The sequence below is a fragment of the Limanda limanda genome, chromosome 8 (genome assembly GCF_963576545.1).
Source record: "Limanda limanda chromosome 8, fLimLim1.1, whole genome shotgun sequence".
NCBI lineage: Eukaryota > Metazoa > Chordata > Actinopteri > Pleuronectiformes > Pleuronectidae > Limanda > Limanda limanda.
This window is the reverse complement of record NC_083643.1, coordinates 644,514-667,762: the sequence shown is the minus strand read 5'-3', so window position 1 is coordinate 667,762 and position 23,249 is coordinate 644,514. Positions and strand designations below refer to the sequence as shown.

The following is a 23,249-nucleotide window of genomic DNA, read 5'->3' as shown; positions in this document are numbered from 1 at the left end:
CGTTCCGATCAGTTCAGCTTCTCACGACCACTGACTGGATTCATCACTGTGGAGCAGTAACGGACGGAGAGCTTGATGCTCCACATCCTTTGATTCAATGAGAAATCTGTGATACTGTAAATCTATCTCACAATGTTACAGAAAGAGGAAAATTGAATCACGTGGTTTCCTGAGTCACATCCCTCTGAAGCTCGTGGAATCAGTCGAGTCGTTCTTGTGAAATTCATTTTACAGACAAACGGACACGGCTGAAAACATTAGAGACGACACAGATCAATCAATATGATGAGCATCAATTTACAACTCTACACATGAAAAAGGATTTCAATAGAATCAAAATACAATAGTCACTGATAAACTATTTAAACACTTTGACAACAAATTACAAAGCAGTATTTCTGAAACACTATTTGATTCTGAATCTCTGACTAACGAGCGGTCCATGTTGTAGCTCTGCTAACGCAGGTGGGATGTGTTTGTAAGATCTCTACATACTGTGGACAATTTATTTTCATCCCAGAGCATTGAGAGTAGATAGTTAGATAGATAGATAGATAGATAGATAGATAGATAGATAGATAGATAGATAGATAGATTACTTTATTCATCCCCGAAGGGAAATTAAGTTGTCATAGCAGCCGGTATACTTGAATACAATAAAATAAAATAAAAAATATTGAGGTAGAAAGAATAAAAACAGAAACACAAGATAAATAGGTAGATAAGGTGCAGTGGCAAGATGATGGTAATAGTACTGATGATATGATGGTAATGTTATTGTTAGACAGTGTATAAAAATAAAACAGTATATATAGTATATAATATAACATAATATATATTTATATATGATAGTAATTATACCAATATAATAGCAGTATATAGTAACAATGGCAGCAACAGCATATATAATAATAATAGTAATGATGGGACAGTGTGTGTCCAGTGTCTCTGTGTCCCTGAGTTGCTGTGTCTCTGAGTTGCTGAGTCTCTGTGTCTCTATGTGTCCTGAGTCTCTGTGTCCCTGAGTTGCTGTGTCTCTGTGTCTCTGTGTCTCTATGTGTCCTGTGTCTCTGTGTCTCTGTGTGTCTCTGTGTCTCTGAGTCTCTGAGTCTCTGAGTCTCTGTGCAGTGTGCTGATCTCAGAGCAGCTAATCACTAAGCTGAGCCTCCTCTGTATCTTCAGGTGAACGAGTCCTGATGGAGCAGAACTCTGTTCACGTTCAAACTTCACAGGTGAACAGCTGCGTGTGCGTTAGGGGACGGACCGGGATCGACCTGCTCTGGTGTCCTCATGTCCATACGTCCGTCCTCATGTCCATACGTCCGTCCCCATGTCCATACGTCCGTCCCCTTCAGGAGAACATGATGAGGAAGTTCTTCACATGTGGAACAAATGTTCAGTTGGACTTTAGGATGAACTCATTAGGACTTGGAGGTTAAAGGCCACGGTGACTGTGACATCACAAAACCCTTGTTGCCCCAAGAACTCCTTTCACCTGGACTCAGATGAACTGATTAGACTCCAGAGGTCAAAGGTGACCCGAGTATGGAAAAGATCGATGTTGACATAAAGGATTTGGGATTTTGACATATTGAACCTCTCTCTGTCTAAAGTGCTTGTGACTTCTGAAACTCTTGTTGAAATCAGATGTCAAAGACTCAGTGGAACTGCTCAGCCTCACATTCACAACTGAACATTATTGTTCAGCAATATTATAGACAAAGTTCTGTTTTGTGTTAATTTTAGTCCGATTACACATCATCCAGATTTCACAGCACTTCCACTGACATCCTGCTCAACTGTTGCAGTATGTGCTCATCTCCTGTTGTTCAGTTTGGGCCGAATGAGGGTTCGGGGGGGGGGGGTTGCTTCAGTGCTTCTTCCTTATTAGGGCGGCATGTTGTTTCAGTTCACTACGATCTGATCATGTTAACTCTGATCAATAATATCAACGCTGTGCCGAGTATTTCTCTTAAATCTTCCTGGAAACTTTAAGTTCTTCTACGTTCAAACAGTGAGTCGAGCGGTTCCTTGAATATTAAAGCGTGAAGTGAAGTGATCACCAGCGCCCTCACCAGGCGAGTGTGAGAAGACACCCGACAGGACCGAGTGAACACCGAGGTGGAAACAGCAGCTGCACTTTCACAACTAAACGAGCAAATGTGGCACGAACTAATCTTTGTTTCTTTCAGTCTAATATTGTTCATTAATAGTGGGAAGATTAACGCACCTGCATGATAGCAGGACTAATAATACACTGCAGACACTGGTTATATTATTCTGGTCAAGTGTCATTGTGACTCCAACATACAATTCTTACACTAAAATCAGTTGGCTGACATGAGTCTTTCATATCTGTATCAGCATTCATGTCAGGTGATATGAAAACTACAGTATCGTAGAAAACCAGATCTGCGTTTGTTTTTATTAGTTGTATTTATGTTTTGTTCGTCTTTGTCAGAAGAGTTTGAATTTCTAACTTTCAGACGCACGTCATGAGTCGATTCTCTGAACTCTTCTTTCTCCAAGTGAAGCTTCACAACGCAGATGATTCTGCTTCACACTATGAGGTGGAAACACACAACACTTCTGAACTTACACAGTCTGTGCTCACCTCAACTACTGATTATCCACCTGAGTGATGGGAAGTAACTTTAGAACCAGACCGTCGGCCTCATCACCAGAAGATCTGGAATCTCCTGGTGTTTCCAAGTGGACGTCTTCGTCTTCTACGTGTCCGGCTCCTCTTCTTCATCCTGAGATCTTTGTGTTCTTCAGTTTCACGTCACGTGTTAGAAACCTCGTCCACACGTCCACTCGCTCTCTGGGAAGCTTCCACACATTGTCCTGCTGGTTCCTCACATGGACTCTGACATGTTACACACATGTTACCACTAAGCTGCAGGAGAAGATCCAGAACATCCAGAGACACTGACTCACAGACAGAACACGTCAGGAACACGTCAGGAACATGTCAGGAACATGTCAGGACATCAGTGCAGGTCTGAAATCTGCTTGATTCATTATATCAGGAGAGAAAACAAGGTCACGCATTAGATCAGATCTTCAGTTTTTCACTGCAGATCCATATCAATGAGCGAGATGATCCATCAGATAAAATGTTGTAATCTTGTAAATCATCGTGAACTCAATATTTTGTGGTTTTGTAAAGTTGGTCTGAAAATGTTCCTTCTAGCTTTTGGAAAATTCAACAGGCATTTAAAAATATATATTTCTTAACATTTAAAAAAAATCAATCAATTATGGAGAATAAACCTATTTAACGTCTTGGTCGTTAGTGAGTATTTCTTTCAGTTCTTCGGACAGTTTGTGATGATATCAGTGAAAAGTGCTGAAGGTTTAATTATCAGATTCACTTGTGTTCTCTCATCAGACCTGGTTCTGTCTGTGGAGCCTCCTGTGTGGTGTCCAGTGTTTGCTCCACGTTGTGTGTTCGTTGTGTGTTTTGTTGGAGCCTCTGGCAGGTTGTGTTATTAGCAGCAGGATTAGCAATGACCCCCCCCCCCCCCCCCTCCTGTCTGACCATCTGTCTTCTCAGCTGCTCCGGTGCAGGTAGAGAAGACTTCAGCGTCTGATCGGGCGCACTGAGCAGTAAGAGACGCCCCACGGGGTCAAAGGTCAGCCTGTAGGTCTATACAAAAATATGAAACCATCTTAAACTTCACAATCTAGTTCTCTAGAAATTAATTTCTGCTCAATGTCACGATATGTTCAGATGATCTTGTTGATCTTTACATTTCATTTCATTGAGCTGACACTTTTATCCAGAGCGACTCACAATATGAGACGTGTGAAAGAAGCTCGACAGTGAACGCTCCCGTCATTAGTGTCTGTAGCAGAAGGTGATTTATAATTCTTCAGATGATAGTTTGACCTTTGACTGCTCTGCTCTGTGATTGAGTCTGGACGGACAGAAGCTGAGGGTTTGGGGACGAGGACACATCCTTATGACTTTTCCTTCCTGATAAATCCATTCGATTCCATCTAATATATGAATGTAAATAGTCTTAATCTGGTAATACACTATCTAGGCCTGTCACCATATTGTTTATTATAATTTTTTGAATGATATAGTGACACCGTTTTAGTAATTTAAGTGATTATTCAGCAGTGTTGATGGTTATAATGGTTTTTGATGTGTGGGTGTCCCCTCTCTGAGCGGTTCTCTGTGTTCTGTGCAGGAGACGATGAGGGGAGGAGCAGGGAGGAGGCGTGGCCAGCAGCCCTGAGGAGCCGTCCTGTGGCGAGGAGGAGCACGGCCCTCCTGCGGCCCCCCTGCGGCCCCCCAGGACGCTCCCACTAAGATGTCCCTCAGCAGCGGCCCTGCAGGCGGGAAAGGTGTGGACTCCAGCGCCGTGGACACGTACGACAGTGGTGACGAGTGGGACATCGGTGTTGGCAATCTGATCATCGACCTGGACGCGGACCTGGAGAAGGACAAACTGGAGATGTCCGGCAGTAAGGAGGGGGGGGGCTTGGCGGCCCCTCCCAGCTCGGTGGCTGCGTTAACTGACAATATGAAGTTTGTGAGTCCTGTGGGCGGCGCCGGGGGCAAAGAGAGCAAATCTAAATCCAAGCGCAGTAAAAACTCTAAGGACGGGGTTAAGGCTCCGGTCTCGGACGGAGCCAAGAAGGAGATTCAGGGCCGGACCCCCGGGGACCCCCCCGCTCAGAACCCCAGCTCCACCCCTCCGAAGGGAACTGAGAAAGCTAGTAAACTCTCCCGTACAACCCTCCCTGCGGTGAAGAAGGACAAGGACGGGATATCTGGGAAAACTAAGAAGGAGAAAATGGAGGTCGGAGCCACCGGAGCGGTGAACACTGAGAAGGAGACGCCGGCCCCCCTCCTGACGCCAGCGGCCCCTCGCAGCGGCCCGGTCGAGGGCCAGCAGAACCCCGAGGTGGCTGCAGACCAGGAGCCGGACCCGGCAGGGATGGGTCAGCCCGTCGCCATGCCAACGGAGCAGGAGGAGGTGGACGGCGCTGAATGCCGAAATCTGAAGAAGGTCGCAGGTGGTGAGAAGGTAAGAGGAGGAGCCTGTTTATCTTCTGTCTAAAGAAATGTTTGGTTGTTTGAAAGCAACTGGTCATCACCGAGGATTGAACTGTTTCTCTCTCTCCTTTGTTCACGTTCTGACTGAGCCGCCTTTTAACCAGGGCGTTAAAAAACTGATGTCGGTGTCAAAGAGTGAATCCGTCTGGTAACTGAGCCGCGTTCTGTGGATTCATCTGGATGGTGATTGCACGTGTAGTGTCGACCAAACTCCTCCTCCTAAACCATCGGTGTCACCACAGAGAACAGTACAACCAACTGAGAAAGGGAAAGAAACCAGAATGCGTACAGAGTAGGGATGGGCATAATTAATCGACGATCGATTAATTGATCATTAAGAATTTCCTTGATGAAATAATGTTTTCATTCTATTAATTGGGTAATTACACATTTGACCACGGGGGGCAGTGTTTGAAAAAAACGCCACAGACCTACTCAGTTACCTGCGAGTTACCGTGTTACCATTTCCAAAGTAAACACGAAGAAGTCACGGCGAAGTTTAGCTTGGGACCATTTAGAATTAAACAATGACTTGGTTCCCTGCAAACACTGCGAAGCTGTGTTTAAGAACAACTCGGCCACGACTCAAATGATGTTCCACTTGAAGAACGCACATCCGACCCTGGTTAATGGCGGCGCGTCCTGCTCTCGGTCTCACTCTCAACCTAGCATCAACTCGGTGTTAGCACGGAGGAGCTGCGATGCACAACGAGCAGAGAATAAGGTTCCCCAGGCTAGCCCAGTCAGTCCTCTCAGAGCGAGTTGTTTCAGCGGCTGGACCGACGGTCACCAGGCTGCGTTCACCTCTGACCCCAGAGCATGTTAACATGTCATCTTTCTCAACACAAGTCAGTAGGCTGGTGCTGAAGTTGTATGTGAGTTACTAGTTATTTTTATGAAGCTTTCTCGACTCGGTGCCTTGTTTGATAGTTTTAGTTACATGTGGCAAAACCTGTCAGACCTAAGTATTATATATTTGTGGTTAAGTTATTGTTTAACATGGTTGTTTTTTATATTATTAGTGTTTAGTAGCACCGGCTTCTGGCTGTCGGCTCCGCTGCTTGAGGTTACTCAAGCTTGTAATAAAGATCCGAATGAGGAAACACGCTTTGTTTTTTTTTATTTTCACTGCATTTTAATATAGCCTATAAATAGTGAATTTTTGAATATAAAAATATTAATGATTAATCAAAAATTCGTCATTAAATCTCCCGACGATCGATTAAGACAATTTAATCGAATGCCCATCCCTAGTACAGACTGTCTTCAGTGTTACCGGCTTGTCAAGGTTTCTTTGCTTTGACAAACTGCTCATCCAGGTTTCTCATGGTTTCCTGCAGAGTTTCCGTCTTCATCAGGCGTCTCTGTGATCTACCTCTGGTCCTCTGTGAGAGACGGGTCATGAGGACGTCTGTAGAGAAGGACCTGTTCAAACTTCAGCTCAGCCTTAATGTGATCAGTGGTATCTTCTGTTATACCTCCAGCTCCCAGGCTTTGTGTTTCCTGTACGTGTGTAGTCTCCAGAGTGAGATGAGACCTGGGGGGTGTGTCCTCCTCGTGTCTTGTCTGTGTTAGATTGGTGGAGTTTCCCTGTAAGTCCAGACTCTGTCCTCAGCAGAATGATCAGATCCGTTCAACATTCATGCTGCAGGAGAGAAATGAGAGCATCGAGAGCTGCTGAGCAGATGTTGTATTGAAGATTGTGAATGGAGGTAACAGTTGTCTGCACTTGAAGGTTTCTGTTGAAATCTGCTCTGCTTGTCTGAATAAATACATACATGTAAACATGTTAAAGAAGCCTAAATGGATTCCCCCGGCTGGCTATCTGCAGTAGATGTGTTAAACCCTGTCCTCTCTGTGACTCTGTCTCTGGACGACTCCTGCTGAATGTGCGTCACACACCTTGGACTTCGGATTGAACCAGTGAATGAAGCAGCACAGGATGATAAGTGTCAGTATTTACAGTCACAGGAAGTCAGGAAGTCAGAAGTTGCAGAACGCTTTCTGATTGGACGCAGACTGAGTAGTGGTCCCTGAGTGAAGGATGAGTCATCAAGCAGCGTGCAGGGTTTCACAGGAAGAGAAAAGACAGAGATGTCAAAGCACCAGGATGTTAGTTTTATAATAACAGAGACATGAAGACTTAAGACAGAGACAGGATTCAACCTGGACCATGAGTCATTCACATCATGGAGACTTAACCCATGTCTCCTTCTTTTGGTCACCTGGTCTCCTTGTGTAATAATGCATTTATAAAAAGTCCAATGCGTTTATAAATAGTTATATCACAATAAAGACAGAAGAATAAATCAAATGGAAATTGAGTCTCACAGAAATGTACACTAATGAACACTAATTCATTACACTAATAAAGGCTTTTTATAGCTCCTCATATATTTCTGTGATGCTGACAATAGTGACAATAGTCTGATAGCTCTGAGGTTCAGAGACAGTTTTTGGCTTTTGAAAAGTGATCAGGAAGGAAAGGGAACATCTAACTAACTCACTTCAGAAACTACTTCAAGATTTGTCCTTTTTATTTAGAACAAACAAAGCAGCTCACAGCTGATCTACCAGGATGGGTTCAATCTCATTATGTTATTCAATTGCACTGTGTGTTTGGATCAGAGCTTCCACACACATGCCCAGTCAGGAACACAGCCTCTGATTGGTCGACAAGTCGGGAACACAGCCTCTGATTGGTCGACAAGTCGGGAACACAGCCTCTGATTGGTCGACAAGTCGGGAACACAGCCTCTGATTGGTCGACAAGTCAGGAACACAGCCTCTGATTGGTTACCAGACTCAACACAAGGCATTTGTGGATTTCCGGTTGGCAGATTAAAACTCTGCTGACAACAACAGTAACTGTTCAACACAGGGAATTGAATAAATAATCACAATATTGTAAAGAGTATTGGATTTGTCAGATTTGTCTCTAAAAGTAAAATCATTCAAAACATTCTGATGCAGTGGGCTCGGAGCTCTAATGGAAACCGCTTCCTTCTGAGCAAACTCAAGTCTCTCATTGGTTCCCCAGATATTTAGTCTTTTGTGCACTTTGTCCTTTAAGTCGTGCACGACACCTTGGCCTTGTGAGGGTCAGCTGTCTCCTCAGGCTGATGCTCCTCTGTGTTTCACCCGTCAGTAAACTGTCAGTCCCCCTGAGGCGTCTCGTGGGAGTTCAGCCAGTCCTGAGCCACAGGCTGCACACGGGTCCACATGAGTTTATCTGTGCAGCTAAAAACACCAACGTCTGTGAATGAGCCGTTCACAAAGTGATGGAACCGAACCCGGCTGCTGCTGCTGCTGGTTCCTCCTGGTCTCTGAGGACGAGTCTTCAGTAGATGTTCAGGGTTCAGACCAGCTGTCACTTCAGGGTCTGATTAACTGTGTCGACTTACAATCACACAATCCATCAGTTCATCCTGACGGAGATTTAACTGAACTGTTGAATAGACTCAGCCTCTTGAATCAGAGTTCAACCGGCTGTGGACTGGACCGGCTGATGAGAAGCAGGCGGATCAGTCGGGTTCGTGAGCTGTTGATTTAAGGTTCGACAGCTCAGTGGCTCCAGGTGGATCCAGATCATGATTTGACGTTACACAAAACCATTTGTTAATCCAGAGTTGAGCTGGCTCTTGGTCCGAGGCTGAACTGTTAATCTCAGATTAAACAAAGCAACATGAACTCGGCTGTGGTAGATAAACCTTAATGTGATGTTGGACCATGTGAAACATAACATCTGAAAACCTCTGAATCAGAAACAGGCCGACCTGTCGTCAGCTGACGTGTGCAGACGCCACTTTGTGTTGAACCCTTTGGGGAAGAACCTGAGACAGGAGACGCCAGAGGACACGGTGGGGACACGTCTCAGGCTCAACTCAAAGTGTGTGGAAGAGACGTGAAGAGTTGTTCTTCTGTTGGACAGTTTCCAGACAGGAGACATGAGGCGAGTGATGGGAGAGAGGGTTTCCTCCTGTAGACACCAAACCTATTATATGAATATGTGAACATATTGGTCATGTTGTTCTGAACCTGTGGTCAGATTTCCTCACATTTGATTTAATTCAGTCCTGTTGGTTTTTATAGCTCCTCATATATTTCTGTGATACTGACAATAGTCTGAATTATTTCTTTGCACGGCTGTTTGGCTTTTCTTCGGCTGGAGACTGCAGCCTCGGGTCAGAAGGTCTGAAGAAGTGGCTCCTGACCAGGGCGGCTCTCGACCACAGCTTTCTGGGAAACATGCGACCTGGAGTCAGGCTGCAGGGAAAGAGCTTTGACTGAGAAAGTAAATTAAAGTGAAGCGTCCTGAGAAGCCAGCGGGCGCCTGGGAAGGAGGAGCAGGTCACATGACGGAGCGCTGCGACAGCTCCTCGTCACTCAGGACCAGTGTTGGGAGTAACGCGTTACTGTAATTCCACTACTTTTAGCGGTAACGAGCATGTAACAAAGTATTTTTTTAAATCAAGTAAAGCAGTTTCAATTACTGAAATTTAAATGAGTTTGTTACTCGCGTTACTCTCTTTTGTGAAAAATGAACACTTGTAGACAAGAAGACAAGTGAAGCAGATCCCCCGAAAGATGGTCGAGACTCAAGCTGATGTTCTGGTCGTTTCTTTGAGCCGTCCCTGTAACACCTCACAGCTTAATGCAACTTAGAAACACCTAAAAACCACCGTGGACTCCGTAAGAAACTGTGCTTCTTCGGAGGGTCGCTAAAAACATAAACCTTTTAACTTAAAAGTTACTTTCCCTAGTAACTAATTACTTTTAATATACAGTAACTGGTGAAGAAATTCAATTACCTTTAAAAGAAGTAACAAGTAACTGTAACTAATTTTCAGTAACTTGCCCAACACTGCTCAGGACTCCTCAGCAGGAGGTGGATCCCTGCTCCGAACAGGCAGAACTCACCTCTGCAGTTTAGTTTTTAAATGTGTTATAAAATGACGTCCTCACGTGGTTCCATCGTTCTCAGAACCAGAGGATTCCTGGGCCCCCCTCCAAAGAGAGCGTGGTGGTCTCCCTCTGAGCCGGAGGATCTTTAAACGCCTTCAGCGCCTCAACACCTGGTGGAGAAATAACTGTGAAGCTGTTGGATCGTTTCTGACATTCTGAGTGTGAGTGAGAGCAGCGCTGGCCTCCTGCTCCGGAGAACACGGCTCAACGCTCACTTCTCCAGGAGAACACTGCAGACCTGGGACCTGATCACGGATCCTCCACTGGGTTTCTGCAGAACCAGGAGACATCAAGTCAAATGATGGGATTTATCTGAACAGTCGAGACCTGTGGAGAACGTCCTCACAGTGTCGGGGAGTATTTGTGATTTCTGTCACATGTCACTGAAGATCAGATCTTCACTCTGTAGTTTCACACATGAGCTGTTGGTAAAATCCAGAGAATCGAAGAGTTTCTCCAGAGTTTGGTTTGAACAACACGGCAGCAGACAGGAACGTTCTCACTCTGCTGAGGAGGTCATGTGATCTCTGCTGAGGAGGTCATGTGATCTCTGCTGAGGAGGTCATGTGATCTCTGCGGAGGAGGTCATGTGATCTCTGCTGAGGAGGTCATGTGATCTCTGCTGAGGAGGTCATGTGATCTCTGCTGAGGAGGTCATGTGATCTCCTCGACCACACACAGACACCGGCATCACCACGAACTCTCCTCATGTCTTCATTGGTGTCTTCAACTTTTATGACACCTCTTTTCCAGCAGGAGAGATATTATTATTCTTTTAGTTTCTTCATGTTTGTGAGGATGCTCTGCTGTGGTCCCACTGCTCCTGCCTCTCTCCAGACCTGGAACCATGAAGCCAGGAGATGTTCAGTGCACATCTGGAAGCAGCTGGAGCTTCCTGTGTGTCCCACAGGACCAGGGTGAACGGTCCTGGTGTTTTCAGGTGTTAGTTTCAACGGAATTGGTTTTAGTTCTAACATGAAAACAAGTGTTTGCATGGAGCCTCTAACTGTGGTGCATTGTGGGACATGTAGTTGACGCCTCCTGAAGTTATGACAGTGTCTCTTCCTTTATCCCCAGCTTGTTAGAGAAGAATAAACCACGAGGACTTTAATCTGAAAGCTGAGTGTGAAGTGGAAGGTCAGCAGGTGGGTGTGTCCTGGAGGATCACGCCCACTCGCTCGGCGTCTCTCAGTGTTCAGTGAAGTTCTGATCAGTGTCACGAACCTCTCCCAGCGAGTGGGGGACCTTGAAAGGAATGTGGCGTGTTGTAATGAATACTTCTGACTGAATGGAGAGGAGGAGCCGAGCGGTGGCTGTGTTGTTGGTGTGAACTCGGCAGCCAATAGTGTGTGTGGGGGGGAGGTGGAGTGTGTCCGAGAGCTGGTTGGCGGGTTTCCTGCTCTTCGGGGGGGTTTCCCTGCATTCCAGGCAGCCATGTTTTGTTTTATTCTGAAGGAGGCGAGTGATGGGCTGGATGGTTTCTTCTGTAACCACGACAACAGCCTCTGAACCGGTAGACGAGCTCCCATCAGCTCTGAGGTTCAGAGACATGTCCCTCAGGTCTGTCCCTCAGGTCTGTCCCTCAGGTCTGTCCCTCAGGTCTGTCCCTCAGGTCTGTCCCTCAGGTCTGTCCCTCAGGTCTGTCCCTCAGGTCTGTCCCTCAGGTCTGTCCCAGGAAGACGTGAGGCCTGAAGGACCGAGGTAACAGCGAGTCACCGAGACGTCTGTGTGCTGCTTTCTGTTTCCACCAAACCGGTTCCACCAGGACTCCATCCATCTGTACTGCTGCTCTCAGAGTCCATCTGAGTTTCTCTAAGTTTCTCAGAGTTTCTCAGAGTTTCTCAGAGTTTCTCAGAGTTTCTCTAAGTTTCTCTGAGTTTCTCTGAGTTTCTCTGAGTTTCTCTAAGTTTCTCTAAGTTTCTTTAAGTTTCTCAGAGTTTCTCAGAGTTTCTCAGAGTTTCTCAGAGTTTCTCAGAGTTTCTCAGAGTTTCTCAGAGTTTTTCAGAGTTTTTCAGAGTTTTTCAGAGTTTCTCAGAGTTTCTCAGAGTTTCTCAGAGTTTCTCAGAGTTTCTCAGAGTTTCTCAGAGTTTCTCAGAGTTTCTCTAAGTTTCTCAGAGTTTCTCTAAGTTTCTCAGAGTTTCTCAGAGTTTCTCAGAGTTTCTCAGAGTTTCTCAGAGTTTCTCTGAGTTTCTCTAAGTTTCTCTGAGTTTCTCAGAGTTTCTCTAAGTTTCTCAGAGTTTCTCAGAGTTTCTCAGAGTTTCTCAGAGTTTCTCAGAGTTTCTCTGAGTTTCTCTGAGTTTCTCTGAGTTTCTCTGAGTTTCTCTAAGTTTCTCTAAGTTTCTTTAAGTTTCTCTGAGTTTCTCAGAGTTTCTCAGAGTTTCTCAGAGTTTCTCAGAGTTTCTCAGAGTTTCTCAGAGTTTCTCAGAGTTTTTCAGAGTTTTTCAGAGTTTTTCAGAGTTTCTCAGAGTTTCTCAGAGTTTCTCAGAGTTTCTCAGAGTTTCTCAGAGTTTCTCAGAGTTTCTCAGAGTTTCTCTAAGTTTCTCAGAGTTTCTCTAAGTTTCTCTAAGTTTCTCAGAGTTTCTCTGAGTTTCTCTGAGTTTCTCTGAGTTTCTCTAAGTTTCTCTAAGTTTCTCAGAGTTTCTCAGAGTTTCTCAGAGTTTCTCTGAGTTTCTCTGAGTTTCTCAGAGTTTCTCAGAGTTTCTCTAAGTTTCTCAGAGTTTCTCAGAGTTTCTCAGAGTTTCTCAGAGTTTCTCAGAGTTTCTCAGAGTTTCTCAGAGTTTCTCAGAGTTTCTCTGAGTTTCTCTGAGTTTCTCTGAGTTTCTCTGAGTTTCTCTAAGTTTCTCTGAGTTTCTCTAAGTTTCTCTAAGTTTCTCAGAGTTTCTCAGAGTTTCTCTAAGTTTCTCTGAGTTTCTCTGAGTTTCTCTAAGTTTCTCAGAGTTTCTCAGAGTTTCTCAGAGTTTCTCAGAGTTTCTCAGAGTTTCTCAGAGTTTCTCTGAGTTTCTCTGAGTTTCTCTGAGTTTCTCTGAGTTTCTCTGAGTTTCTCTAAGTTTCTCTAAGTTTCTTTAAGTTTCTCTGAGTTTCTCAGAGTTTCTCAGAGTTTCTCAGAGTTTCTCAGAGTTTCTCAGAGTTTCTCAGAGTTTTTCAGAGTTTTTCAGAGTTTTTCAGAGTTTCTCAGAGTTTCTCAGAGTTTCTCAGAGTTTCTCAGAGTTTCTCAGAGTTTCTCAGAGTTTCTCAGAGTTTCTCAGAGTTTCTCTAAGTTTCTCAGAGTTTCTCTAAGTTTCTCTAAGTTTCTCAGAGTTTCTCTGAGTTTCTCTGAGTTTCTCTGAGTTTCTCAGAGTTTCTCAGAGTTTCTCAGAGTTTCTCTGAGTTTCTCTGAGTTTCTCAGAGTTTCTCTAAGTTTCTCAGAGTTTCTCAGAGTTTCTCAGAGTTTCTCAGAGTTTCTCAGAGTTTTTCAGAGTTTCTCAGAGTTTCTCAGAGTTTCTCTGAGTTTCTCTGAGTTTCTCTGAGTTTCTCTGAGTTTCTCTAAGTTTCTCTGAGTTTCTCTAAGTTTCTCAGAGTTTCTCAGAGTTTCTCAGAGTTTCTCTAAGTTTCTCTGAGTTTCTCAGAGTTTCTCAGAGTTTCTCAGAGTTTCTCAGAGTTTCTCAGAGTTTCTCAGAGTTTTTCAGAGTTTCTCAGAGTTTCTCAGAGTTTCTCAGAGTTTCTCTGAGTTTCTCTGAGTTTCTCTGAGTTTCTCTGAGTTTCTCTGAGTTTCTCTAAGTTTCTCTGAGTTTCTCTAAGTTTCTCAGAGTTTCTCAGAGTTTCTCAGAGTTTCTCAGAGTTTCTCTAAGTTTCTCTGAGTTTCTCTGAGTTTCTCAGAGTTTCTCTAAGTTTCTCAGAGTTTCTCAGAGTTTCTCAGAGTTTCTCAGAGTTTCTCAGAGTTTCTCAGAGTTTCTCAGAGTTTCTCTAAGTTTCTCTAAGTTTCTCTAAGTTTCTCAGAGTTTCTCAGAGTTTCTCAGAGTTTCTCAGAGTTTCTCAGAGTTTCTCAGAGTTTCTCTAAGTTTCTCTAAGTTTCTCTAAGTTTCTCAGAGTTTCTCAGAGTTTCTCAGAGCTCATCATCTGTGACCGACTGAGTGTTTGTCTGTTTGCTCTCTGCTTCGTTTCTTCGTTAACGAATCAGGAGACGTTAAAGAGCTCAAGAGACTCCTGCAGGTCAAACTGGACTGAACTCTGATTAACTCTGAAAGGCATTCGGGCTACAGACGACCCATAATGCAACACTGTAGAGAAGTCGTCGTGTTCCTCGGATCCGAAGCCTGAACACTGAGAGCAGCAGCTGATTGGCTGGTTAACTCGATTGACAGCCTGTGTGTTGCTGAAGCAAACTGGTTTGAACTCCCAGGCCACGGCTGCATCAGGTGTCGGCTGTTGGCTGTTACCTGGTTACCCCTCCCCCTGGGATCTGTCTCTCTTCACCCCCCCCACCTCTCTCTTTGTCCTTTGTCTTTCTCTCTTAGCTCACTTCCTGCTGGCGTGTTTGGTCAGTTGGGGTTTTATGACTAGTCGATCATAGATGAGCTTTTAATGGAGCTATAGAAGTTTCTGTGTGTTGTGGTGAAGGAGGAGGAGGAGGAGGAGGAGGAGGAGGAGGAGGAGGAGGAGGCGTGTCAGAATCCGGTGACTAAGGTTTCTGGTGATCTGTGGTTTGAGAGAGAGAGTGTGTGATTTGTTTCTGTGGCTGATGTTGGTCTGTTTTGTTAACCAGGTGGTCAAGTAGGGTTGCAAAGGGGCAGAAACTTTCCGGTAAATTTCCGGAAACTTTTCCATGGGAAGTTAAGCTCGGGAAAACATCATTCAAAACTCTATTTGAAAGATGTAATGATCGTTGAGTTTCAACCCTCCACTGTGCATTCTTCCATCACATGCACAGATAACTCCCAGCATGCTTCACTCTACAGCAGGGCTATTGAGGCCTGCTGTAGAGTGCAGGACTAGTCAGGTAAGTTTCCATGATATTACTGGGAAAATATATTAGCATGCTGATTGAGGATTGTTCATCTGTTCATCTAGACTATTTCCATTCATTTATCCATCAATTGTAAAATATGTTTACAGACGATTCCAATTGTTTGGCTAACTATTTATATCTCTGGCATTGCATTAGTGTTTTTTTACAGACTTTTTTCTCATCTTATTCTACAGAACAATGCCACGTGCACTCTCTCATGTGTGGAGACATTTCACCTCATCCAATGTAGAAGGAAAGGCTGTGTACATTTGCAAATACTGTGCAAAGACCTATGTTAAGAATGACTCAACGATGCAGAAGCATATAGTCAAGTGCCCAAAGTTTCCTCAGGGCTCAAATCAGACTATGACACAACAAAATGTTTATATTTATGTCTGTATATGACAAGGTAAATACAGTGACTATAAATAACCCACAACATTTCCAGTTTATTCCTGTTAATTCCTGTATATTCCCATGGAAAGTTTCCAAGTTTGAATATTCCCGGAATTTTGCAACCCTATGGTCAAGTGCAACCTTTGGATATTTAAGGTTAATGAAAACAAAAATTCAGTTCTTCCATTGTAGTGAGTTTGAGCTCCTGATGTTGGAGCTCTGGCTCCTCCTCCTGCTGCGTGAGCGTCACTGTGTCAGTGCAGTGACGCTCTCACCTTGCTCCTCTGTGTGTTGGTGGGAACCAGTGATGAGACCTGAGTCGTTCGTACCTCCTCCTGTGTTGTCGCCTCTTCACGCCATGCAGGACGTGTGGACCTCCCTGCTTGTGAACCTAAACCTCCTCTCTCTCCCTCCTCCAGATGGAGTCTCCAGTCTCCACCCCTGCGCCTCCTCCTCTCCACCTCCTGGCTCCCGTCAGCAGCAGCGACATCTCGTCTCCCTGTGAGCAGATCATGGTGCGCACGCGCTCCGTGGCGTCGAACACAGCGGACGCCGCGCTGGCCACGGAGCCCGAGTGCCTGGGCCCCTGTGAGCCGGGCACCAGCGTGAACCTGGAGGGGATCGTGTGGCAGGAGACGGAGGACGGTGAGACCAGCTCCTCCCAAACAGACACAGGATGAATCATGTAACACAGCTCACAGCTCAGGGGTCACAACAGAGGAGCTGTTCTTCTTCTAGATTTATATTTACAGATGTGAAACATAATGATAACCAAACTGTGGAAATCTCAGATCCACAAATGTTCTCTCCTCTGTCCCACAGGCTTTTACTTTCATGTGAGTTCTTCCAACAGAAGCTCAGCTGATGAGTGACAGAGTCAAACCCAGCAGAAAGAAATGTTTCCACCTGTTAAATGTTGAATTCTAGATCAAAACTCTGTTTACTTTACTTTATGTTTGAAGAAACAATGATGAGACGTGCAAATGTAAAACCAGCAGCTGGACCAAAGAACTTCCAAACTTCAGACTCTGATGAAGTGAAACATCTGACATGGAGTTTAACTGTGTGTGTGTGTGTGTGTGTGTGTGTGTGTGTGTGTGTGTGTAGGCATGCTGGTTGTGAACGTCACCTGGAGGAACAAGACGTATGTGGGGACTCTGCTGGACTGTACCAGACACGACTGGGCCCCCCCGAGGTAAACACACAGGCTGCAGAACTCAAACACGTCCTTTGATCTTCACTTCATCGGTTCAGATGTGAAGCCGATTAGACGAACGCTTCTTGAGATACAAGAGACTTAAGGCTCCTTTATACTTCTCCGTTTTTTCGGATACGGACAGATAAGAACGCCCTCTCCGAGCGCCTCGGACAGCTTTTCGTACACCTCTGATTTTTCTAACTGTCCGTGTTTATTTCGGAGAGCCCACGGACAGCCCTTGGCTGTGATTGGTCCACGAACAACATCATTTCCGTACGGCGTCATTTCCGGACCTCAAACTTCCTGCTTCATTCTCTGTGTCACAACAAACACAAACACAACTATGATTCTACGATTAATGTGACGTGTGTGTTAAGCCAGCGGAGTTGTCCGGCTGACGGTGGCTCGTTAGAGTACTGACGGCATGTGTGCACGGTCACAGACGGTTAGAACGAGCTTTCAAAACGGCGCTAGCGGGCTAGGCTAGCGGGCTAGCCACCATGCTAACTGCGGTGGTAACGGTGCAAAAACCTGCAGTCACGACTTTAATTCCACTTCTATCATGACACTGTTTCTATAATACCGTCAGGTTAGAAGCAAACACTGGGTAGTAGTTAGTGTCGGGAGTCCCTGCTGACTGTGTGTGGAAGCTGGGGGGGGAGCTAGCTCCAAGCTACACGGAGATTCAAGCTGTGGAATTAGCAACAGAGTTCGGAAACCAGACCGGGGAACCACTGCGCTAAGAAACGATTACATCAGCATCTTGACCCGCTGGGTGTCACTTTATTTTATTTAGTTGCCATCGTAGCTACACTGTGTGTGAGGGAAGTGGGGGGGGGTAAATAAACAGCGGGGACTTCTTCTGATGACTCGTGAGGTAGGCTTCTCCAAGCTAGTCTTCCTTTGCGCCACCTACTGTTCTGGCGGTGAATTGTTTTCAACACGGAGAAGTAAAAATGAAAAAGTGTCCGTTCGTCCGTAACAGATTCGTAGAAACATAATCGAGCCTTTAGAGAGACTTCAGTTTTTATTTATATTATTTATACATTTGTTTTCCCCTCGGGCTAATCCAGCCCCTCCTCCCTGTGGTCGTTGCTAACCCGCTGTGGTGCTTTCAGGTTCTGTGAGTCGCCCGGCAGTGACGTGGAGATGCGGAGTGGGCGTGGCCGGGGGAAGCGGATGCGTCCCGGCGGCAACGCGCTGCTGAACGACAACAGCAACTCCTCCGACAACAAAGGCAGCGGCAGCAGTAAGACTCGTGGAGCCGCGGCGAGCAGCAAGGGGCGCCGCGGCAGCCAGACCGCCGGCGCCGCCGAGGACGCCAAGGCCAGCCCGCCCTCCGCCAAGAGGAAGAGCAAACCCGCCTCCGACATGGAGCCCACCTCCAGCTCCGAGGACACCAAGGCTTCCAAACGCATGAGGGCGGACTCCGCCGGTGCTGCGCCCCCCCTCCCTGGAGGTGCACCTGATGCCCTGCCCCCCCCACAGCTGGACCGCACCTGCCCCTCCCCCACGCTCATCGACTGCCCCCACCCCAACTGTAACAAGAAGTACAAGCACGTCAACGGGTTGAGGTACCACCAGGCGCGAGCCCACAACGACCCGGACGTGCGTCTGGACCCCGAGGTCGACAGTGACGACTCCGCCCTCCATCCTGACTCCGCCTCCTGCAACGGTTCCGCCACCTCCCCCGCCCGCTCCACCACGCCTAAAGCACGAGGCTCCTCGCCGTCGCCAGGGAAGCTAACATCGAAGGGAAAGAAGAAAGCCGGGGAGGCGGAGCCTGAGGTGACGGACGGTGGCGAGGAGGCGTGTCTGACTGACGAGGACGGCAACGACGGGATGGACGACAGGAAGTCCAGGAAGATGGCGAGCAAGCCCGATGGAGGGACTCCGAAAGGATCAAAGCCCGGGTGCCCCCCCGCTCTGGGCTCTGTGGTACAGTCCGTTCCCAAGAGCCCTCAACTGAAGAACATCCAACCCAAACCGCCATCGGCTGACCCCGCCTCCAGCCCCGCCCCCGCCAAGGACAAGAAGAAGAAGGACAAGAAGAAGCGTGAGGGGGGGAAGGAGGGGGACAGTCCCAAGGCGAGGGGGGCGCGGCCTGAGGGGGGGAGGAGCCCGTACTCTGATGACTCTCTGCTGAACGGCTCCTCCGACGCGCAGCAGAGCCGCTTGGCGAGCATCAAGGCCGCCGCCGACAAGGTGTACAGCTTCTCGGACAACGCGCCCAGCCCGTCGCTCGGAGCGTCCGGCCGCATGGAGGCGGGCCTCGCGCCCCCCCCCAACCAGAACGGAGCCGACAACGCGTCCATCAAAACCAGCAGCCCCGCCTACTCCGACATCTCGGATGCAGGCGAGGACGGCGAGGCGAGGGCGGAGGGGGTGAAGGTCAAGTCCGAGCCCGAACCGGCGCCTCGCGAAGGGGCCAAGAAGGCGCTGTTCCCCCCCCAGCCGCCCAGCAAGGACTCGCCCTACTACCCCAACTACGACTCCTACTACTCACCCACCTACCCCCCCCCCAGCCCCGGGGCCGCAGCGGCAGCGGCGCCGCACGTGGAGGGCGCGCAGGTGAAGGTGAAGAAGGAGAAGGAGGAGGAGCCAGAGGTGGAGGAGGAGCTCAAAGTGAAGGTGGAGCCTCAGGAGGACAGGAAGGCGGAGCCAGGGCCCCAGCAGCCCTCGGTCATCCAGCAGCGCCCCAGCATCTACACCCAGCCGCTGTACTACAACCAGTACTACGTCCCCCCCCCCTACTCCTACTCCGCCGACCAGGCCTACCACGCCCACCTGCTGGCCTCTAGCCCCGCCTACCGCCAGCAGTACGAGGAGCGGCACCGGCAGGTCGACAAGAAGGCGGAGGGCAAAGAGCGGGAGCAGAAAGCCTCTGTGCCCCCCCCCACGCTGTCCAGAGCCCCCAGCCTCACCGACCTGGGCGCCAAGGGGGGGGCGACCCCGGCCAAGTCTAAAGAGCCCCTCCCACCTGCAGAACACGCCAAGTCCGTCATCATGGCGAAGGGAGAGGACGCCAAAGCCCCCCCCGCCCAGCCGGAGGGTCTGAAGATGAAGCTGAGTGAAGCAGGGCATCATGGGAAGGAGGAAGCTAGGCCGGGGGCGGAGTCAGGCCGGCCGACAGGCGTGGAGCCCGCCATGTGGTACCGACAGGTAGGAGGAGCTTCCTGTTAGATGAGCTGTAACAGTAGTGTGTTCAGTCCGGACTCTACACACACACACACACACACACACACACACACACACACACACACACACACACACACACACACACACACACCCACCCACCCTACACACACACCCACACCCAGACACACACACACACACCCAGACACACACATACACACACACACACACACACACACACACACACACACACACACACGTGGTTCTTACCATGAGATACACACACACCCACACCCAGACGCACACACACACACCCAGACACACACACACACACACACACACACACACACACACACACACACACACACACACACACACACACACACACACACACGTGCCTGTTTCAAACACACACAATCACAGAGTGTATCACACAGGTGCTACACACTCACTTCATCCATCGCACACACTCTGGTTCTGCAGCACGATGTAGACGACTGAACTGTGGTTCTCCTCAGGAACCGGACCCCCGGCTGTGGCCCTACGTGTACCCCAACAAGTACCCCGAGGCGCCCAAGCCCCAGGAGGAGGAGCGCTGGAAGGACGAGCGAGAGAGGGAGCGAGAGAGGAAGGTGAAGGAGGAGAGGCCTCGGCCGAAGGAGGGACTGCAGAAGGAGGAGGTGAAGGAGGTGAAGGAGGGGGCGGAGGGCCGGACGCAGCTGCCTCCAGAGGAGCACAGGGGGGGGGGGAAGGAGCCGCACCCCCCACACATGCAGTTCTCCTCCCCCCCTGTGCACCAGGGCTACATGCCCTACATGCACGGACCCTACGCCTACAGCCAGGGCTACGAGCCCCCCCACCCGGGCTACAGGGGCATGCCATCCGTCATGATGCAGAACTACCCCGGTGAGAGCACAGGGAACAACAAGGGAACAACCAGGGAACAACCAGGGAACACAGGGAACACAGGGAACAACCAGGGAACAACCAGGGAACAACCAGGGAACAACCAGGGAACACAGGGAACAACCAGGGAACACAGAGAGAACACAGGGAACACACAGGGAACAACCAGAGAACACAGAGAGAACACAGGGAACAGAGAGAACAACCAGAGAACACAGAGAGAACACAGGGAACAACCAGAGAACACACAGGGAACAACCAGAGAACACACAGGGAACAACCAGAGAACACACAGGGAACAACCAGAGAACACACAGGGAACAACCAGGGAACACACAGGGAACAACCAGGGAACACACAGGGAACAACCAGGGAACACAGGGAACAACCAGAGAACACAGGGAACAACCAGAGAACACAGGGAACAACCAGGGAACACAGGGAACAACCAGGGAACACAGGGAACACAGGGAACAACCAGGGAACAACCAGGGAACACAGGGAACAACCAGAGAACACAGAGAGAACACAGGGAACACAGGGAACAGAGAGAACAACCAGAGAACACAGAGAGAACACAGGGAACAACCAGGGAACACAGGGAACAACCAGAGAACACAGAGAGAACACAGGGAACACAGGGAACAGAGAGAACAACCAGAGAACACAGAGAGAACACAGGGAACAACGAGAGAGCATAGGGAACAACCAGAGAACACACAGGGAACAACCAGAGAACACACAGGGAACAACCAGAGAACACAGGGAACAACCAGGGAACACACAGGGAACAACCAGGGAACACAGGGAGCAACCAGAGAACAACCAGGGAACAACCAGGGAACAACCAGAGAACACAGGGAACACAGAGAGAACACACAGGGAACACAGGGAACAACCAGAGAACAACCAGGGAACACAGGGAACATCCAGGGAACACAGAGAGAACACAGGGAACACAGAGAGAGCACAGGGAACACAGAGAGAACAATGAGAGAACACAGAGGGAACAACCAGAGAACACACAGGGAACAACCAGAGAACACAGGGAACAACCAGGGAACACAGGGAACAACCAGAGAACACAGGGAACAACCAGGGAACACACAGGGAACACAGAGAGAGCACAGGGAACAACCAGGGAACAACCAGGGAACAACCAGAGAACACACAGGGAACAACCAGAGAACACAGGGAACAACCAGAGAACACAGGGAGAACACAGGGAACAGCCAGAGAACACAGGGAACACAGAGAGAACACAGGGAACAACCAGGGAACAACCAGGGAACAACCAGAGAACACAGGGAACACAGAGAGAACACACAGGGAACACAGGGAACAACCAGAGAACAACCAGGGAACACAGGGAACATCCAGGGAACACAGAGAGAACACAGGGAACACAGAGAGAGCACAGGGAACACAGAGAGAACAATGAGAGAACACAGAGGGAACAACCAGAGAACACACAGGGAACAACCAGAGAACACAGGGAACAACCAGGGAACACAGGGAACAACCAGAGAACACAGGGAACAACCAGGGAACACACAGGGAACACAGAGAGAGCACAGGGAACAACCAGGGAACAACCAGGGAACAACCAGAGAACACACAGGGAACAACCAGAGAACACAGGGAACAACCAGAGAACACAGGGAGAACACAGGGAACAGCCAGAGAACACAGGGAACAACCAGGGAACAACCAGGGAACACAGGGAACAACCAGGGAACACAGGGAACAACCAGAGAACAACCAGGGAACAACCAGAGAACACAGGGAACAACCAGAGAACACACAGAGAGAACACAGGGAACAACCAGAGAACACAGGGAACAACCAGAGAACACAGGGAACAACCAGGGAACAACCAGGGAACACACAGGGAACACAGAGAGAGCACAGGGAACAACCAGGGAACACAGGGAACAACCAGAGAACAACCAGGGAACACAGGGAACATCCAGGGAACACAGAGAGAACACAGGGAACACAGAGAGAACACAGAGAGAACACAGGGAACAACCAGGGAACAACCAGAGAACACACAGGGAACAACCAGGGAACACAGGGAACAACCAGGGAACACAGAGAGAACACAGGGAACACAGAGAGGACGCACAGGGAACAACCAGAGAACACAGGGAACAACCAGAGAACACAGGGAACACAGAGAGAACACAGGGAACACAGAGAGAACACAGGGAACAACCAGGGAACAACCAGAGAACACAGGGAACAACCAGGGAACAACCAGGGAACACAGGGAACAACCAGAGAGCACAGGGAACAACCAGAGAACACAGGGAACAACCAGGGAACACAGGGAACACAGGGAACAACCAGGGAACACAGGGAACAACCAGGGAACAACCAGGGAACACAGGGAACAACCAGGGAACACAGGGAACAACCAGAGAACACAGGGAACAACCAGAGAACACAGGGAACAACCAGAGAACACACAGGGACCAACCAGAGAGCACACAGGGAACAACCAGAGAACACAGGGAACAACCAGAGAACACAGGGAACAACCAGGGAACACAGGGAACAACCAGAGAACACAGGGAACAACCAGGGAA

The 23,249-nt window shown here is 48.4% G+C and overlaps 1 protein-coding gene across 1 annotated transcript in view; it reads left to right on the top strand.

Moving 5' to 3' along the window:
• znf609a (zinc finger protein 609a) overlaps positions 1–23,249 on the top strand; it is a 31,362-nt gene that overhangs the window by 3,177 nt on the left and 4,936 nt on the right. The window contains exons 2-6 of the mRNA XM_061076848.1: positions 4,203–5,045; positions 15,839–16,064; positions 16,527–16,614; positions 17,736–19,779; positions 20,271–20,658. Of these exons, the coding sequence (XP_060932831.1) occupies positions 4,326–5,045; positions 15,839–16,064; positions 16,527–16,614; positions 17,736–19,779; positions 20,271–20,658 (3,466 nt within the window). The 5' untranslated portion in view covers positions 4,203–4,325. The remainder of the gene's footprint in view (positions 1–4,202; positions 5,046–15,838; positions 16,065–16,526; positions 16,615–17,735; positions 19,780–20,270; positions 20,659–23,249) is intronic.